Source organism: Nymphaea colorata, chromosome 5 (genome assembly GCF_008831285.2).
Source record: "Nymphaea colorata isolate Beijing-Zhang1983 chromosome 5, ASM883128v2, whole genome shotgun sequence".
Taxonomy (NCBI): Eukaryota; Viridiplantae; Streptophyta; class Magnoliopsida; order Nymphaeales; family Nymphaeaceae; genus Nymphaea; species Nymphaea colorata.
Genome location: NC_045142.1, coordinates 7,330,501 through 7,350,500, shown reverse-complemented (window position 1 = coordinate 7,350,500; position 20,000 = coordinate 7,330,501). Strand labels below are relative to the sequence as shown.

General features: G+C 37.0%; 1 protein-coding gene across 3 annotated transcripts; it reads right to left on the bottom strand.

Moving 5' to 3' along the window:
- Positions 1 to 2,711: 2,711 nt before the first annotated feature.
- Positions 2,712 to 14,305, bottom strand: LOC116254172 (nuclear transcription factor Y subunit B-1-like). Of its 3 annotated transcripts, XM_031629352.2 has the most exons (8): positions 14,022 to 14,305; positions 13,423 to 13,646; positions 13,142 to 13,271; positions 12,998 to 13,003; positions 12,376 to 12,453; positions 12,199 to 12,252; positions 3,129 to 3,143; positions 2,712 to 3,046 (listed from the first exon to the last, which is right to left on the bottom strand). In XM_031629352.2, the coding sequence occupies exons 2-8, from the start codon at positions 13,638 to 13,640 to the stop codon at positions 3,044 to 3,046; spliced, it is 504 nt and encodes a 167-aa protein (XP_031485212.1). In that variant the 5' UTR covers positions 13,641 to 13,646; positions 14,022 to 14,305; the 3' UTR covers positions 2,712 to 3,043. The 3 variants fall into 3 exon arrangements, 1 of the variants encoding a protein (XP_031485212.1); XR_007573425.1 differs by lacking the exon at positions 3,129 to 3,143 and having other exon boundaries at positions 12,376 to 13,271; positions 14,022 to 14,295; XR_007573426.1 differs by lacking the exons at positions 3,129 to 3,143; positions 14,022 to 14,305 and having other exon boundaries at positions 12,376 to 13,271; positions 13,423 to 14,015.
- Between the last annotated feature and the right edge of the window lie 5,695 nt (positions 14,306 to 20,000).

The window sequence follows — 20,000 nt, the reverse complement described above, 5'->3', positions numbered from 1 at the left end:
GATCCTAGTATTAGTAGTTATTTTTCATTTTGTTTAGCCCTTGTGATTTAGTCATGGAACAAACATCCAATACATTATGGCAGAGAAGAAGACCCTCACAAGCAACCAGTTGCACTGTTCATACCACTCACAGTGAAAACTACGAGACAGCAAGATCCATCCGAGAGATTAAAGTTGAAAGAGGTCAAATCAAGAGCCACCCTAAAACTTATTCAGCATAATGTGCACGGCATCATCACATGGGAGGTTTATGTACTTTGTTGTGAAATAGGCCAAAAATATGAATCATCTCACATCCACAATTCAAGCGTTTGATGAAGGAGGAGAGGCGGAGAACGCTTTCCTCCCGAACAAATGCATCTTGAAGTGCTGCACTCCCTATCCAAGGGGAAAGGAAAATCTATTTGTTTCAAAGTGCATTTTAACTAAAGCGTATGATCGCATGAGCTTGACATTTCTTGAGGCTGCGCTCCACGCACTTGGCTTCAGCTGCATTTGGATTCACCAAATTATGATGTGTGTTTCCACAGTCTCCACGGCCGTCCTGATCAATGGTAGGGAAGGACCCTCTCTCCCCCACCTGTTTGCTTCTAGTAGTCGCTGAAATGGTGTCCCGTCGATTATCTCAGGCCAGCTTAAGCAACATGTTTCGGGTCTCTCGTGGAGGTAGAACTGCATTCCCTGTTTCGTCCATTCTTTATGCTGATGATTTGCCATTGTTCCTTTCCTTCCATAGGCCTTCTGTCAGAGCTCTCACAACTATTTTTGACGAGGTGGAACTTAAGAGAGGTGAACCCCGATAAAAGCCAAGTGATTGGGCTCTACATGACAGAAGGTGAAATTACCTCGCTGGCTGGAAGGCTTCCTCTTTGCATATCAAGTACCTCGGCCTTCCGTTATAAGTTAAGAGGCTGTCGGTGCACCAGTTTCAACCAATGTTCTTGAGAATGGAAAGCAATCTCTCGAATTGGAAGCAAAAAGTCCTTTCATTTGCGGGTAGGATGTGCTTGGTCGGATCAGTGGCTTGGAGTCTCGATTGCGCACTTGATCTCGGACGAGTTGAGACACCATCTGAATATTGGCGATTTCATATCTGCGCGGGAGGCCATCCTCACCAAAGATGGACGCAGTTCAGGCATTGCCTTAGAACTATAGTTCCTGAGGCACACATCCCTTCCAGCGAAGCTCTGCGGAACGCGGGAAGTGATCGCCTTGTGTGGCGGCATCAAGAGGGACTTCCGATTAGTCGCCGAACCATCTGGCAAGCGATCGTAAGGGTTGTGCCGATTGGAGAAGATCTGTCTGGTTCAGCGGGACCCCTTCGAGAGCCTGTTGGACACGGTTTTTAGCTTGCCAAAACAAGTTGGTGGAGGATAGGCTGCAACGCGCTTGGGCGTTTCGCTAGCGTCCCACTTTCCTTCTGCCGCAGGGCTTGCGAAACCGCCATACATCTCATCTTTCACTGCGAAATAGCCCGACAGATTTGAAGGAAGCTGCTTTCGGAATGCTCCAGATTACGATGACTCGACTGAGTGATGCGATTAAATACTGGTTCAAGCCAAAGGAATTGGTGTGGCAGAGATGCACAGAACAATGCTATTCCCTTCCTATTCAGGGGCGGCCGACAAAGTGCCTAGGATTAAAAGACTGGGATTTGAGGGGAGGATAGGCGCCAGGATTGACATCCTTTCCCCACTATTGAGATGGTCTCACGGCAAAGGGATACTGGAACGCGTGTGGCCGTTTCTGCGGTGGACCAGAATAGGCAAAGCATGTTCGCATTTGTCAGCTGGTCGGTTCAAAGGCCAGACATGGAGGAGTTTTGGGCCTTAGAATTTTGTCTCCGTGAATGCAATTTCAGGAGCGAGAGATGAGCGTCGCCTTGACGGTGTGCAGGAAGTGGATGACGGTGTACCAATCACCGTCCTCAACTCCGAACAGTTTTCAACACATTTTCCGGCATCTAGACTGCATCACTTTTCGCTCCAGAGCGCCCAGCTTTCCCCTCACTTTTCGCTCCTGCCCCTCACGCAGACTTGATCTTTGAGGAGCTAACCGGGTCAGTGGATTGTATATCAAGATCACCCATAGAGTATATTAATATCACACACACATACCCCTAAAAAGAAGATCACCCATAGAGTATATCAAGAGACACTGAGCATGCCATTGCAACCTGGAATTGTCTCACTCACTGCCACAAACCCTAAAGCTAGTACTTCTATCAATGCAAAAGTCAATCTAACGTAATTTACAAAAGAGCTTTCTGATAACAGGGAAACATAAAAGTGAAAAATAGCTCACGAGATATGATTCTGGATATACGGGTTCTCATAATGATGAAAGGCGCCCAACTAAAACAAATGGAATGCTCTTCGACTAAGCCTGCTATTCATTCCTCTACATGTGGATCATGTCCTGCTGTCCCTGTGACTGGGCACAGTCAAAGTGGATAATTCATGGAATTGGCACAACAGCCATAAAATCCTACAGCTCAAAGAGATATGATGTATCTAGTCTAATGGAAAAAACAATTTATTTTTGAAATGCATCGGTTATATGCATACCTCAGGCCTCTAATCCTTAAGATAAAAAAGTTCTAGTTATCAAGTAACTGCTTCCACAAATTTTAGTATGATCAGCTGCTGCATTTATGATAAAAACAGATCAAATGCAAAACGCTTGTGCACCCAATGTACGGAACAAGTACAGCATCAACAACTATCAACCATATTTATAACCAATGAGTTGGTACATCAAGGTGCTTTCTCTGAGAGATAAATACAACGGATTCATCACAAACATTCTATAATATGCTCAAAGAGAAATCCCAACTTCCCAAACATCAAATCAACTGCCTTATCATCAATTTGGCAGCACGAGTCATAACGTCAAGGATGTTAAACCAACTTTTTCTCATCCACATAACTTGGATTCCTTAGAAAGGATGCAGCAACAGAATAGAGAAGAGAAGCACAAAGACGCAACAGGATGGCATCAGTCACCTCCATCACGCCTCCTAGTGATGCTCAACTAGGTACACCTACTGCAATAATAACAAACAATGACTTCGAAGAATGAGCACCAGCGTATAGATATAACAATATGTTACGAAAAGAATAACAAACCTCATATGGCCATGCCTGCACAAAAACAATTGAAAATAGACAATTAAGCTATGCCCTATTGAGGACCAAGGATTGCCAATATCAAGAGTAAAATGTGTTACCCTTTTGTCATAAATTATATAAACAAACAATACCTTGCAGATCTACAAGACTTTCAGACAAGCAATAATATCTAGAAATGTCACTTTCCATTCAGCAGAAGCAACATAACCACACAACCTATGACATAGATCACGACCTACCATTCCTATACCACAACTAAATTTATGTCTAAGGATATGAAGAAAAGATTAAATTTATCGATATTCAACTGTACTATACTCATGGTCATAAGTTTCTTTGCATAGTCTTTAGCAGCCCTTTCTCTAGAAACAAATTTTCTTGGGTTTTTTCTTCTAACCATCAATAAAGTTTGAAAAGATGCATTTCCAGTTGGCAATGCTATCTTGTATTTCTTCTCATTTCTCCTACCACTCATTCCCCTAGCACTCTTGTGCCATTGTTTGTACATAAGTCAGCCTAAAAGCCATGGTGGCCTGAAAGAACTCATAAGAAAGACAAAAGTGCTTGCTGCCCTTCTACCAAAGTTTGCACAATTATCGTGCTCCTTGCTAGGAGAAGATATGAGCAAAGATGCTGCCGCTGAAGCAAAGATCAAATTCAAAAGCAAATGGTTCTGTTTAGTGCAGCATGAAAATTAAAAAACCTTGTTTTTGCAAGGTTCAGAATAAACACCATCCTAGACAAAATATTTTTCATGGAAGAAATTTTACAGACTGAAAATAATACATGAAACTAAGAGAACCCGTAACAAGCTTAAGGTGTCCACATCTTTGAGAAGTCATCAACAGAGTCGACCTTCACAAGATCGAGGTATAAACATCTTAGAAACTCATCAAATCTCATCAACAAAGCAGAGTTGACACAATCATTCATCTACCTAGGAAAAATGGAAGTCCAGGAAGATGACAAGACTGACACAAAGTCATCTGACTTTTGGCACAACAGTGGGTCACAGGTTGGTCCAACCGACACATTTACCATTTATAGTGGACCATGCATCTGTGAAAATAATTTATGTATACGATGCTTCTGCTAACCAAACAAAATTTCTGACAGTTTCCAAGGTATTTACCATTCACTGCCACAAAAAGTATCCCAGGAATTTATTAGCAAGACTGAAATTTAAAAAAAAAATTACCTGGGAAAATCTAATAAGTTCAAAACATTTAACAATATATACAGAATAATAGAAATTATATGAAATTATGATTTTATACTAACTTCCTTAAAAAAATATTGATAAAAGATTCAAATAGTTTTTAAAATTTTAAAAGATAAAAAAATGGAAAACCGGCTCTTTTTTTAAAGGAGCATATCATAACATTTCTTGCAAGATTTACCTTGAAAAAATCATAATGTTCTTGCCCAATATTGTGACATCCTCATTTTTGGAAATAATATTACTAATATTTGTGAGAATTAGACAAACATAAATATATATAAGGCCAAAGGAATATGTCATCTTGACTCATTTTAGGCCCTACATTATCGCCAGATCTATGATTATCAAAGAGGCAAAAATAAAAGAACCTTCTGGTGTATGGGTGTTCGTATATTATAAAATTTGGACTATATGATTATACAAATGATGCATACCTGTATAATAATGAATAGCATAATTATAGTAAGTATATTAACGTGCAAGGATTATCAATAACCATTTTATATAACATATTGACATTTATAATGAATTAAAAAAACCAACATATACATTTGTAAATATATTTTATTAAAAAAATTGTCAAGGCCAGGTCAAGTCACCAAGTTGACCTGGAGGAATCAAGACTCGAGCAAATCTACTTTGAGTTGAGCCACAATACACAAGGTTTCAAAAATTAAAACCTTCTGGTACCAGCACAATCTGTTCTGAAAGCAGAAACTAATCAAGATAAAGAAGCAAAAAACCATCTTCAACAGCACATATGTGGATCCGTCTTTAAATTTAAAGTCAAATTAGATGGAAAGACAGAATCTTTTAAGTAGTTTCATCCAAGTCCAGCTTGAAAATGAATTGAACTAAGCTTTTGGATTGGACTTACGTGGCCAGATGCATAAGGGAGGCAAGTCAAAACCTAGACAGCAACTCAGTAAGGACTTATCAACTCCAACGATGATCTGCTTGCTACTAATAATCATGGCCTTAATTTTGGTTGAGGGAGCAAAGGCTGAACAACAAACTGATGGGTGGTCATGGACATGAAAGGTTACCCAACATACCATTATTATCTTGTCCTAATGGCAGATTAGATAACACCGTCACAACGATGATACCATTTAGCTTTGGATTTGTGAGGAAATTTGGCAAGTGTTGATATGCAGTATTTTAGATTTCTACCAACATGCAGGTAAAGTAGTACTCACGGAGTGTAACATTAGATGACGTGCATAATCAACATGCTAAAGCCAAACTGTCAGCGAAGTGCAGCACTCAACCATTCAAGACTCGGAAGACTAGCAACTGAGGGTAGCAAAAATTAACTGTCATCAAAACAATATAAGGATACTCGGCTGGTGTCAAGTAGGAGCGATTTCAAAAAATTTGAGTACAGGAACACGACTGTGTGTATGTGCATATACATACATATATACACATTCTCAGGTCTTTAAAGGTGAGATTTTTCTTGGGTATTTTTTGGCAAAACTCAAAAAAATTCAAAAAATTAAGTAAACATAAAACAAATCAGAAACTAATAAGAAAACATAAATAAAACTAGAGAAAAGTGATAAAAAGAATGCTCTAATCATCATAAAAAAGAAGAAAAATAATCTCGTTTAAGTTCAAATTTGAATACATGATGCAAATACCATTACAAAACAGAAAAAGGAAAATAATGTAAAAAAATACCTTTTCCTGCTTTTTCAAAATATCATGATTTTTTCTCGTTCTTTGTTTTTCTTTTTTTGATGATATTGTAATATTTTTTAAAATATCGTGATATATATATATATATATATATGTCAAAGTCACAAGTATCGTCTGCCTGCAGGCTTTAAGCAGCGATGTTTTTCTTGGGTATAATACGGCAAAGTTGTTTTCCTTGCAAAAACAAAAAACAAAAAAATGAAAATAATGCGTGTCTTTTTGTGTCATTTTCATTTTGGAGTTCTTTTAAAAGAAAAACGTGTTTTTTTCTCATTTTCTTCAATCGACTTGTTTTTTGTGTTTTTTTTAAAGATGTGTTTTCTATGAAAATGGTAAGGCTGGGCATCAGGCCACCCCTATTCGATAAGGGGTCGGGCTCGAGCCATGCCACAGCCCATAACTGCGGCCCGAGCCCAACCAGACTACCCGAACCCATCCTGATTAACATTAAAAAATATATTTTTAATACAAAATAATATATAAATATAATTAATCATAATATATATATATATATATATTATATACATAAAATAATAAAATTTTCATCGGCCTGAGTCAGGCCAGCCTAGGTTGGCCTAATGCCCAATTTTTGGGCCCAAGCTCCAGCCCTAATCGAGACAAGTACTGAAAACCCATCGAGTACCCATCCAGAGTGCCCAGGCTTAGACAATGGTGAATACCAGTGTCATAGATATCACGAAATAAATGTTAAAAAAGGAGAAAACAAAAAAAAACGCTAAAAAATTGCGATATTTTGAAAATATCGGGAAAAAATATTTATCGCGAATATTATCACGATAAATCACGTTTTTTTCGCCACTTAATTTTTGTGTTGTTTATAACTTTATATGTTCTTGCGCAGGGTTTTAATTCATAAAAACCACACTTGATGAATTCCTTTGCTAAAGAAGGGTATAACATGTTAAAAGTAAGGAAACAAAGGCTATTTTTTGAACTGAAATTTTTTCTTAATAGCAAAAAGGGTACTTAACTCTTAACTTTTAGTGAAGAGGGTTTATTAACTTTACCTTTCGTGTGACGTGAGAGTTGAAGCTGTGCCTAACCTTTTACCTCGTGTTTACCTCTTCAGTGAGGGTTTGAGAACTGACGAAGCTGCGTTTGGCATGTGAGGGTTTGAGGAGTGACTGCCTTTTCCATTTTCTAATTTCTTGATTATCTAGTCAGTTTTTTTTATGTTTTCATATTACTTTCTCATTTATTTTATTTTTTACCTAATTTTGACCTTTTTTTATTTTTTTAAAAATAGCTGAGATTTTCCTGATATTTTTCCAAAAGAAAAACAGCTTTGCCAAAAAATACCCAAGAAAAACCTCGCCAATAAAAACCCAAGAACGATATTTGTGAGACTCTAAACTTATGCAATTGGATAATTGTGCACATCTACCAACAATTTCACAACCAAACTTGATACAAACCAACACGGCAAAATGGGTATGGGAACAGAAATGGGTACTCTTGTACTGAAACCAATCCAAATGACTTATTTTTACTTGATTTAGCTTGGTTCCCATTCAATTTCCATTCTGTTTTTGCAGTTTATTACTCATTTGTCTCATTACCATGTACTATTCTTATTATATTACTTGTTTACTTAAATTTTGCACTAATTTTGGCTTTTTGTGGTGTTTTGCATGCATACATAAATATAAAGCATCATACTCCTCTGTACCCACATTTTCTAAAGTTGTTGACCCCTACCACATCTGTATAGTGTATACCCATCCATAACCAAATCCACACCCATGTAACCTGGAGGAGAAGGATTTTCTTAATACTCATAGACATACAAAATACGTTATGGGCCTGACCATATTGCAGCAGTAGACAATGGGCATGTTGTTTCTCTGATGACTAACGTCAAGTTCTTCAATTGCCTAATGAAACTAGAGCAAAGCTTCCCTTTCAGGCAGAACTTTAAACATTTGACTCTTTGTCTCCTACCCCAATGCTCCAATCATATCATCTTTCGCATGGTAACTTTTTGTCTCCTTCGAGTATTTCATGGAAATTTCCAGTCAATTGCACTTTGTCAGTGTAAGCTATAGTACCACTAGATTCCCTAAAACATTTGCATATTCACTCACCTCAAATATAATGTTGATCATCAAGATTTTCCAAATAGAGCACCAAAAACCAATCCACTGTTCAAGTCATGGTTGTTGCAAGCTTCAGGCCTCAGCAACCCTCGTGCCAATTGACTTTTCTATTACCATGTCCAAGATCACAACATATGTTCCAAGGTCTGATTGTCCATTTACAATATTCACTTGCTTGCAGGTGACATGCAAAACTGACCTTCACAGTTCACATTTGTACCTAAAGTTTTTGCCAATGCCATTAAAGATATGAAATGAAGGGTCAAAAGACTCAAAACTAGATGTAGACTGCCCCTATGTGATTTGACAATCTCCTCCACAAACAGATACGGTAACTTTTTCCTGAGTTCAATTGATGTAAATGCAGAGAAAGTGAAACAATTTATTCAGTCCACAAAGACCCACACCAAATCAACTTGTCTCTTTTTCCTAGAAAGATTAACAGCAAGTCCAAGGTGATACGCTCCTATTTCCATTGTCATATCTCCATCAACTACCACTTCCTTTATGGCAGAGATATTCGATTTTAACCTGTCAACAAGTTAGGCATCCACATGTGTATCCTACAAAGTATCACCTAAACCATCTACCAATAATGCCTCCTTTTGGTTTTGGATTAAATCTTTCTTTTTTATTAGATTCTACCTTTGGATCTGTATAAATAATTTCTAGCACATCTTAGTACTATAAAGATATGTATCACTTTATACCAGCCACCACTAATTCCTCCTTAACTTGTAGTACATCTTAGGTGGTGTTTGGATGACAACTTAAAAGGCTAAAACCAGGTTTTGGGAGACAAAACCTGGTTTTGCCCCAAAACACCATTTCAAGAATGTTTGGATGACATTAAAATTTGGTTTTCATAAAACCTGGTTTTTATAATGGGCTGTTAAAATTTGCTGCCCTTTCTTTTGGTTGGCGTTATTTTTCAAATAAATTACAGAATTCATCTATCAAATCGTTCTGATCATTTAATCAAATGATTTTCAGGTGGGGAAAGTGAGGGCACATAAAACCTATATATCATATAAACAAACCTACCTACATAAACACATACATATATACTTACATACATATATACCAAGAAGTTTGTTTTTTCTCGAGAAAATATCTCAGGAATTAAAAGGCATATAAAAAAATAAGAAAATCTTATGAGATTTTGAGTTTTCTACTAATGCTTTTATATAAACACCGACACAATTTCAATATATATATATATATATATATATATATATATATATATATATACAAATCAATGCTGAATCGTGCCCGATAGTTGCCGGATGACTAAAATTTAAAAATTCATCGTTAAGAAGACCACAAATCGTCATTAAAACCACCATAAACCGTCACTACACCCTAAACCATTGTTAATACTAACTTAGTAACTGTTCTTTAACAACAAATCTTTAATATTTTAACCATTCGACAACATCCCAGTACATGGCAGCATTGAATTCCCCATGTTATTTGGACATGTAAATTGAGTTTTTAGAGCAAAAAATTCATACCGTTGATTTGAAGATCTTATTTATACAGTTCAAAAACTAGTATCCTTTTTTATAGATAACAGTCCCATTTTGGGCCTTGTTTTACCACCACCTTTGGTTTTGAGGCTCACTCAAAACATTATGAATCTACAAAAATATCATGAATCTATAACAAAGGATGATACTTTTTAACTGTATAGATAAGACATTAAAATCAGCGGTTAGAATTTTTTGCTCTAAAACTCATTTTACATGTCCAAATAACATGAACTTTAAGCCAATTTACATGTTTATGTAATTATTTTATAAAAAACAAACCATTAAAAGATAAGGTATGATAAACTGGTCCTGAAAGATGGTACTGGTTTAATGCATCCTACATGTGTGAGACATCGGGATGGATGGATGGCCAGATGACTCTAATATACACAAAAACACACACACACACACACAAAAGAACATGCGAGTGAGAGAGAGAGAGAGAGAGAGAGAGAGAGAGATTGTGTGTGTTAAATCAGTAGATTCAGTACGTCACTAACATTAGGGAATAGGAGAATAAATATTTGGGTAAAAGCTAAAATAACTAGTTGAATTCAATTCAACTTTTTCAAACAACATCAGAAAAATCTTAAAACAAAACTCTTGTTTGGCTGATCTATTAGTCAGCTCCAAGCTATGTTATCAAGATGCCCAGGCACTACCTGGGCACCAGGCAGCGCCTAGGCAAAAAAGGTGACTTTTTTTTTTGTTTTTTTTAGTTATAGTAACTATTACATAATAAAAATAATAAAATTATGTACTTACTGACTGAACTGTAAGCTTCTATTCCAAGTAAAACTTGAAAAACTATTCTGTTCTGTTTTAATCGAATGGTTACACTTTGTAAGTAAAGCCAAAAAGTAAAACATGAAAAACTGTTCTGTTCTTGTTGACATGACAGATTAACAGTACATTTCCAGCTTGTTTACATACTGGAAACTGTGCTTTTCTGTTCTAGCTGATGCCTTAGTTTGATACACAAAAGAAGACACATCATTCTTGTTTACATACTGAACACAATGATTGCATTTCTTATAGACTATTTCAGCTATAGATCTTACAGACCATTTAATTTGAATCATTTCAAACAAAAATCGTATCAAATCAGTACATATAGTATACATTAAAACAAATTCAACTGCAGATGGAACCACTTAAAAAATTGCTTCAGATTGTACTAATATACATATATAACACATTAACATACAATACGTGAATATATATTATTTCAGATTGTACATATGTTATACATCATAACAGATTGTACATACTATATTTTATAAAATCACAGGCATATACCTTCCCATGGACTAGGCATGCTGGCACCTATTCCAGCCGAGGCACCAGTACCACACCCATCGCCTAAGTGATGGATTTAGGTGACAGGTGTGGACTGGCACCTAGTCCATGCCTAGGCGTCGCCTAGGTGACGCCTTAACAAAATAGGCTCCAAGCAGCAAGATCGACATTTATTGGAACTTGGAAAGCATCGGTACTTTGCTGATTGGACAGTAGACACTGTTATAAGAGATCAAGATGCAAAAGAGAGGCTAGAGAAAAGGGAGAACAAACTTGCATAAGGGTGTACATATTTTCATGGAAAAAACATGGTAGCAATATATTTAACGCAGTAAAAATATTGAAACGTCACATATGACATCCATGCGTCAGGTCTAAATAATATTTCCTTCAAAATTGCACGTCATCTAAAAACACCAGAACTGATTTCAACTATTAGTAATGTCCTGTGATATTATAAATTAATTATAATTACACAGGACATTGATATAACTTACCAAGCAGCATATGTTATAAGAAAAGAGATCAAATTTCAATTCTCCCATAAACCATACCCATGACAGATGCCTCCATTATAATTTCAGAAGCCTTACTCCTAGCTAATTTTTTCATCATATTAATACTAAGTTACTAACTTAAGACCATAAACTTTATTAGTTAACTTGTAGAAGACAGAAAAGTAAAAGTGAAACTCCTAGTCCCAAATCAAATAAAAAATGTACATACAACTTCACTGAACTTTATTATTCATAAATTCCATGAATATAAGAATCTTCCAGGTAGGCACTCAATGTCCAAGACACTCAAAAGTCAAAAGAGTTCAGAAGTTCTCATGTTCAAGACATTGGATGCTTCATATTCAAGGCAATTGAAGGCCCGAACCACAGGGCACATAACTAACTAGAGATATCATCAGCTTGACATGAGGACGGAAATATGACCTCATTTTGGCTTATAATTTATATAAATGATCTAATGTACAACAATCACATGTCTATTGTATTCTGGAATATCAAAGAGTTGTACCTCAGAAATCTTTATATCAAATAGTCACAAACATGCACATTTTCCTAAATGAAAGCGAATCGAATGTAGAAGACATATCCAGCAAAATGGACAATTATCATAAATAGCATTCCTTGGAGATGGGCTATACAAAATTTCAATTAGCACACAGAATGCCTGGCTGTAAGTACCTGTGGCTGCATATAACTCATCCCTTGATTGTATGCACCTTGATGAGCCATCCCCTGATAAGATTACAGCACAAACCCATAAAAGAAACAGATGAAACCTTGGAGTACACACAGATGCTAGAATGGCTGGAAGAACAGAGTCACAGATAAAACGAACAGTGAAGGAAAATATTTTACCGGGGCACCAGAGCCTGGTGGATATCCCGAACCATCTTTTTTGCTGACATCTCCACCTTTCGAACCTTTACTATCACCCTGACGCAATGTGGATCCAAAATGGGAAGACAAGTTACAAAAGTATACATATACATAATGTACAAGATTAATGAGCTCGGGCTAACTTAACAGTTTCATTTCAAAACGTGAAACATGGCTGAGCACAACAAATATTCAAGGAAATCTTCTTGCCCAGAGGTACAAATATCCAATGCATTTAAGTTGACACAGAAAAAATATATCACTTGACATAAATTTCTCAAAGATTTTTTTTTTTTTTTTGGGAAAATCCACCAGCAACCAACAGCATCAGAAACAAAAAGGAACATAAGAAATTGACCTCCCTCAAATCAGAGCAAGAAAATAAGGTAAGCCACTCCCACAACAACGGGGAAAACGAAAAAGAAAAAGTTCCCAAGAAATTTTGCGGTTCTGCCACTTCTTAAGAAGGTGCTATGTAGTACAAATCTAAATGCCCTGCGCATCAAGCCAAACCATGGCCGAATAGCTACAAGCAGCCAAGAAGCATATATATTAATCAATAGAAGCCACTGAAATTCTTTAACAAAATCAAGCTAGGTACCTCCATCTGTAGAACGTCGACGATCAGAGCAATCGCCAAGCAAAGCCAACAAAAGAGAAGAAAAGAATGAAAGAAGCATCAGTTCAACCTCTAAACAAATATCAGCTTCTGCATTTAGCATCGAAAGCTACCAAAATAAATTACCTCTCTGTACATGTTTAAGTACACCTTAAGAGGATCAATGTAATCTTCAAAACCCAAAGTCCCCATAGCCCACAGTAAATCATCTCCATTTATCGTCTTCCTCTTCTCCCTCTGGCATTTATCGCTCGCTCTACAGACAACCCCAAACGGAAACAAATAAATCGACCGCACACACGCACACAAAGAAACAACAATTCCTGAAGAATATCCAACAGATCCCATCAATTCGCACCAACACCAGAACTAATTCAACCACAATAAGCCTGAAAAGAAGCGCATACTCGCTTGTGATGAAGCTGATGAACTCCGAGACGCATTCCTGGACGGTTTCCTTCGCATCCTTGGCTATCTTCCCGTTCGCTGGAAGCGCCTTCTTCATGATCCGGCTGATATTGGCGATGGGCAGGAACCGGTCCTGCTCCCGAACGTTCGACCGCGGGCTCTGGTCGCCTGAATGGGGGCTTTCCTGGCTGCCTGGGCTAGCCGCAGCATCCGCCATGAAAACCTAAAAATGTACCAAAATCAACCAATTCCAAAAACAACCATGAGAAAACGCGACACCGCAACATCTTGTTCTTCACAACCATCCGTCCTCTCGAAAGAAACAAAACCACCAAACCCTAGCAACCCAGAAACCGCTGGAAGAAGATGACGAAGAAGATAAAGAAGAAGAAAGACGACTAAAGGCAAAAACTAACTCCATAGTCTAAACAAGACAGAGAAAGATAAAGATCAGAGAGAAAGAAAACAAGACCACACCGAAGAAGGAAGGAGTAAGATAAATAAAGGGAAAGCAGGATGGAGGAGAAGAAGAGGGGACAGAAACTATGATGTTGGTAGGAGAGCAAGACGAGAGAGAGAAACGAAGGCGGAAACTCACTCGAGGAATCCTTCAAGCGAGGGCGTGGGGGGTTTTTGAGGGGTTCTTGCTAATTGGCGGATAGCGATTCCCACCACCAGATCCGACGCTGGAGAGGAAGCAAGGCCAGCAAACGCTCGGATGAAAGCCAGGCGTGGAGGTCTCCCTATCTTCACCGTCCATTCTCCCTTTTTATACGAACAAAACCCGCTCCCTCCCTAAACCACCGCCTTCTTACACCTGGCGGTTTCCGGCCACCGGAACCCAGATTGCGGCCGCCCACCTAACATTGGGACCCGTCCTCGTTTTCCCCTCCTCCGACCCCATTTTCCATCCTCCTTCAAATTCCTTTTCCCTTTCCTCAAATCGGGTCAAGTTAGGTTGCCTGGTCTCCTGGCTCACAATTCGGATCCCACTCCTTGGGCTCCAGCTTTTTCTGGTAAAGGCCTTTAATCTTCATCTGGGAAGAATATTCCGGTGGACGGAATGTTATGGTCGGTTGGTTAATGGCGGTTTGGGTGGCCGTCGCTTTTTCACCCTACTAGTGCGGTAAGTCGGCAAGGTTGGGTTTGGACGTTATTGAAGGGCCATCCATCTTTGTGATGGACGGTGGAGGAGAAGTCTCTTTTTGGCTGTTGCCTAGCTCCGTGTGGCATCCGCTGTCTTCACATGGTTCTTTTTGGCTTTATCTCTTCGTTTGTGCTTCTTTTTACCAAACACAGTTTCTTGGTGAGGTGAAAGGTAGGTGAGGAATTGTTTTCTCATTTGATTATGTGCCTATGACCATGTATCAGGTAGTTAATGATAGTTCTATCGGTACATCGTATATATATGTATATATATATATATATATGACACACGTTTTATCGGATGGCTATTGTTTTTGAGGTAAAAAAAACTGTGCATCGTGAAAATTTTACCTCGTTTGTATGGTTTTCTCCTGCTTTGTCAAACACAGTTTGTATGGTTTTCTCCTGCTTTGTCAAACACAGTGAATTTTATCTTGTATTTTTTATTGAATTTAAAAAAAAATATTCCCTACCAAAAAATTCAACTTTTTCCCCGATAATTTTTTCTTGAAAATTTTACGGTCATATGTATCAAAATTACCTAAAGAAAAAAGGAAAAAAGAAAAAGATTGCTGCCTCTTCTTGATGCTACTGGTGGCATGTGATGTGCGTAGAGGGAGGGCTTAATTCTAGTTATTTAAAATCACCCAAATCGTTTATAAGGGTTGTTGATCCATCATCATCAAATATTAATATTAATTTATACGTTTTTTACATTATTTTTCTCTCAACTGCTCATCAATGAATCATGTATATATATATATATATATATATATATATATATATGTATGTTGTAAGGATGTATATTTTTAAATGTATAAGTGACGATGGAAACTGACATAAGATTTTTATCAAATTCAAAACTACTCAAACATTTATCTATTTTTAGGATATATAAGAATCGACTTAAAGGTTTCTAACCACATTTTACACGTGTGCTGTCAAATTTCCATTGCATTGATGAAAATTTCAAAAAAAACCGAAAATTTCACATTCATAGAACCCATATCTGCATGCCTTAAAATTGGTAGAGAGATTTTTTTCGTATCATGCAATTAGTTTTGCTGAAAATGCTTGTAAATATGATTTTCTAGTTAAATCAGATTAAATAATCTGTACACAGTGTGGCTTATCAAGAGAACTTGTAAAGCACCATATGGTATAATATCGAACAAAGTGATATACTAAGTGAATATAAATATTATATGATTAATGATGGAATCACGCAATTAGTTTTGATGTATCCCTCCAAAAGAAGGGAAAGAAAAAGGCAGCCAAAATGAGAGAAGTGAATCCACATGTTCATTGCTTTGTTGGAGCGCGCACATTATGAATATTTTGATATTCTGATGTTATAAGTTAGAAAAAATTCGTTGTCAAAGAAGTCATCTCAATAATCACAAAGTGCTTGTGCATCTCATATTTATACGTTGTTAAGTTTTGGTGGGATCATGTCTACGCAACAAACAAGAAGACATCTGATGATTGTTTTTTAACATATATGATGGTGCAAGCTTGCCACATCTTTGGATGGTTAAAAACTCATCACTAAAAAACAGTTATTACATCGGCATTAGCTATGGTTTATACTTAACAATGATGGCTTTAACAATGATTTATAGTCTTTTCAACTACAAAGTTTTTAAATTTTACCTACCCCAAAGTTATCTTACATTTGGCAACATTGACTTTTCTTATATAATATAATATATGTAGGACAATTGAATTTTGCAAAAATTTGAAAAACAATGAAAAAAGTCATTACATCAGTACTATCAAGAATTTATAGTCTTGTAACAATTATATATATAATTGTTACATGATGAGTAAATGATAGCTTTAGCCATTTATCTGTATCCAATGAATGATCCTAATTAAATAACTGGACTATATATATATATATATATATTCGTACCACACAAGTCAAAAAACCATACCTCTTCAATCCTTGTAAAAAATTTGAACATGCGAACATTTTAATGCGTTATAAACACTGACCCAACAAATAATATGTTTTTGTTCAAGTTGTTTTTAAGGAAATTTTTTACTTTTGTCTTATTAAAAGCTTGAAGTCATAAGAGCCATGCATTTTTTTTTATTGTTATTGGAACATGTTAAAAAAATGACTAACTTAATATATAATTCTCATGAAAACGTTCTTAGTCTATCTAGTTAGATTATACAAAAAGGTATTTCAATATTTTTGAGTGACCTGGTTTTCATCCCTCACCTAGTGGTCTTTATATATATATATATATATATATATCAATGAGTGACCCTGCAAATTTAGGTCGCCTTGTGATCGGGGCCATTCGATACTGGGCAGCTTAGTTGAGGTTCTGCCATACATTGGCACCCCCTCATGAACCTACGTCACGCAACTCTTTGAATCATTCAATGCTAACATAAAGGCAAACGCCACTTGTTGAAACATTGAATGTTAACAAAAAAGTAAACGGCGAGATTCTTCAATGCCAATGTAAAATCGTTTTCATCTTTCTTCACTGCTGCTGATGACGATATTTTTCACTGCTGCTCATACCTTATCGTCATCGGCAAAGTCAGAATTTTTGTTTTTTCACTGAAACATGAGCGTTTAATTAACAAAATTTTAATTGATCATGGGACACTGACCCAAGTTTCGCAAAGCTATTCTATTTAGCTGAAGTCATATCAACCCACTTTAAACCACTGATTTAAGCTTTCTCAGAATGGGCTCTACGTGACCACATTGGTAGGTTTTACTTTTACATAAGGCGTGCGCAAATACCAATAGACTATTAACATAGTTGGTATTGAGATTTTTTTTGCACATGACTGTTTGACAACAGTAACAAAAAATTAAGTAGATTCATGAAGTACTTATGCAAATGTCTGATAAATCCATCCCAATTTTTAGGTAGATTTATGGAACAATAATAGTGTATGTGTTACTGTTGCTAAACGACCACTAATAGTTCCTGAAACTTTTCAAAATTTAGAGGCTTTTGAAAATTTTTATAGGGCTAAATACAAATATATATATTCAAGATGTCTATTTTGTCCTATCATTGGATTTGTGCTGCCAAGTTGTCGCCGTCAGCCCATAAATAGTTTGTTCACCTTGCTAGATTATCGATTAAGACTATCAAGTGGATTTTTTTTTGGTGGGTGGGTGGGCTTGGTTTGTAAAACTGAACACCACAACCCCAAGGTTATCTTCAGGCTTCAGGCCTTTAAGGTTCTGCCTTGTATCAGGGCTTGAAGGTCAAATGGTGCACTGTTAACTTAGTGCTGCATTCTGCTCTATCTGGCCCAGAAACATAGTGCCCATTGGAATCAATTGCAAAACTGTGGACTTACACTGCAGGTTGATTCGATCTAACCAGCTAAACTATGTCCCTAAAGCCCAAGTGGGAGGAGGTTGATATTTGATAACAAAAATATCCAACATAGATGGTGATTGTGCCATACCTAGAAGAAAATCGATTTTGTCAAATCACTTGATTTGCATTGCCGATATTGTCGCCCTTGGTTGACGAAGATTTTGTTCACCTGGGTAAGTTCTCACACTCTAAGAACTTACTAATATTTGAGGTTCATCCTTTCAGCTAATTCTAGTAAGGGCATGCTTATCACCAACTTGCATAAGAGAGAAGATGTAGCCTTTCCTTCAATTTGTGGGGTTTTGAAATCTGTTAACCTAATTCTGGAACAAAGAGTATGAGGGTTTTTTCCTCCCTCCCTCTCTCTCTCTCTCTCTTTATATATATATATATATATATATATATATATATATATATATATATATATATATATATATATATATATATATATATAAATGAAGTTGAACCTTGACTATCAAGCCTTGTAAGAATGATACCACGGAAAAGCACAAGCAATAGAATGGTAGAGCTGAGACTTTGATCCAGAGTCTTCAACTTGACACCCTTTTCATTCCTTGCTTACAAACCTCTTTCTCTAAATGAAATTGAACCTTGGCTATCAAGCCTTGCTGGAACAATTCCATGGAAAAGCACCGCAAGCAATAGAATGACAAGTCCAGGGTCATTAACTTGACACCCTTTACCTTCGTTGCTTATAAAACTGCTCACCACCTGAGGTGGCCATTGTAGAAGATTATGAAGTGTGTTTACTAATCAAAATCATCTAAGAACCTCTTTGAGCATATGGCTTGATCAAACTAAACGTAAAATTACATAAGTTTCAGGTCTTCAGATCCCATTTATTGTTCAAAATTTACCCCATCAGGAAACTGAGATCCCAGGCCCAACTCTATTAAGAACACAATTTCACATGGTCAATTTCACAAGAACAAACTCCCTAGCTGAAAAAGCACTGCATGCCTTACTAGGTGAGTTGGATTCAAACCTTGAAGATGAAGAAGGTCTAGAGTTCAACAATCCATTGTATGCAGCAGCCTCAGCCTCAACAATGAACCAAATGGGTTGATTTTGCTATCAGGCAAAGAAAGGGTGCTGTATATCCAGACAGTATTAGAATAATGTGCAAACATGCACCTATTGGTTGCATGAACTAAATATGCGCAAGAACATACATTGTGGTTTTCTTCATCTTCAAAAGATAGTGCTGATTGGTGTCTTTGAATGTAACATAGCCTTATTCCATTAACTCTAACAGCAATCATGCCGTCGCTTGTGCCACCAGCTTGCACACCATCAACCCATGTGAACCTCCATCACAATTCCAATACACAGTCTCTGTGCTGCGCTGATTCTAGTTGGCATAGGCATTGCAGGCACCCGATACACAGTGGTAATATTTGGTGCTAACCAGTTCAGGGACCGAGAGGCAACAACTTTTCATCAACTGGTACTTCTTTGCATTCGATGCATCTTGCATCCTTGCAAGTACAGTTGTTGTGTCTGTGCAAGATTGTAAAAAGTAAAGGAAGAAGAAGAGAAAGCAGGAAATTTTAATGTGGTTTAGCTAGTGAGTTGGCATATGTCCACGCTGAAGTTTTCTCTCTCAATCTCTCACACACAGTGAGAGGGAGAAGTTTCTTTATTTATTGAATGGCCATGACCATCTAAATCCACAATTTTAGGATCTTGATTATATTCCACAATCTTAGGAGGAGGATTACAATCATCATCACTCGATATTTTAGGAAGGGGCAGATCTTCTTGATCTGCATTTATCGCTTTCTTAACATGCCCCCACGAGCCAATCCTTGTGTTAACAAGGTTGAGCTTGTTCTTGAGATCATGAAACCTTGGTCCAGATAGGGCCTTAGTCAAAGCTGATTTTCAGATTTAATGAACTCAATTTTAATATCTCATGCTATCACTTTTTCTCTGAAAAAATGAAAATAAATTTTGATATGTTTGGCACGGGCATAAAACACAGGATTAGCTGCAAGATATGTTGCTCCTAGATTATCACACTTTAATGTTGGCACTTCTTGTAT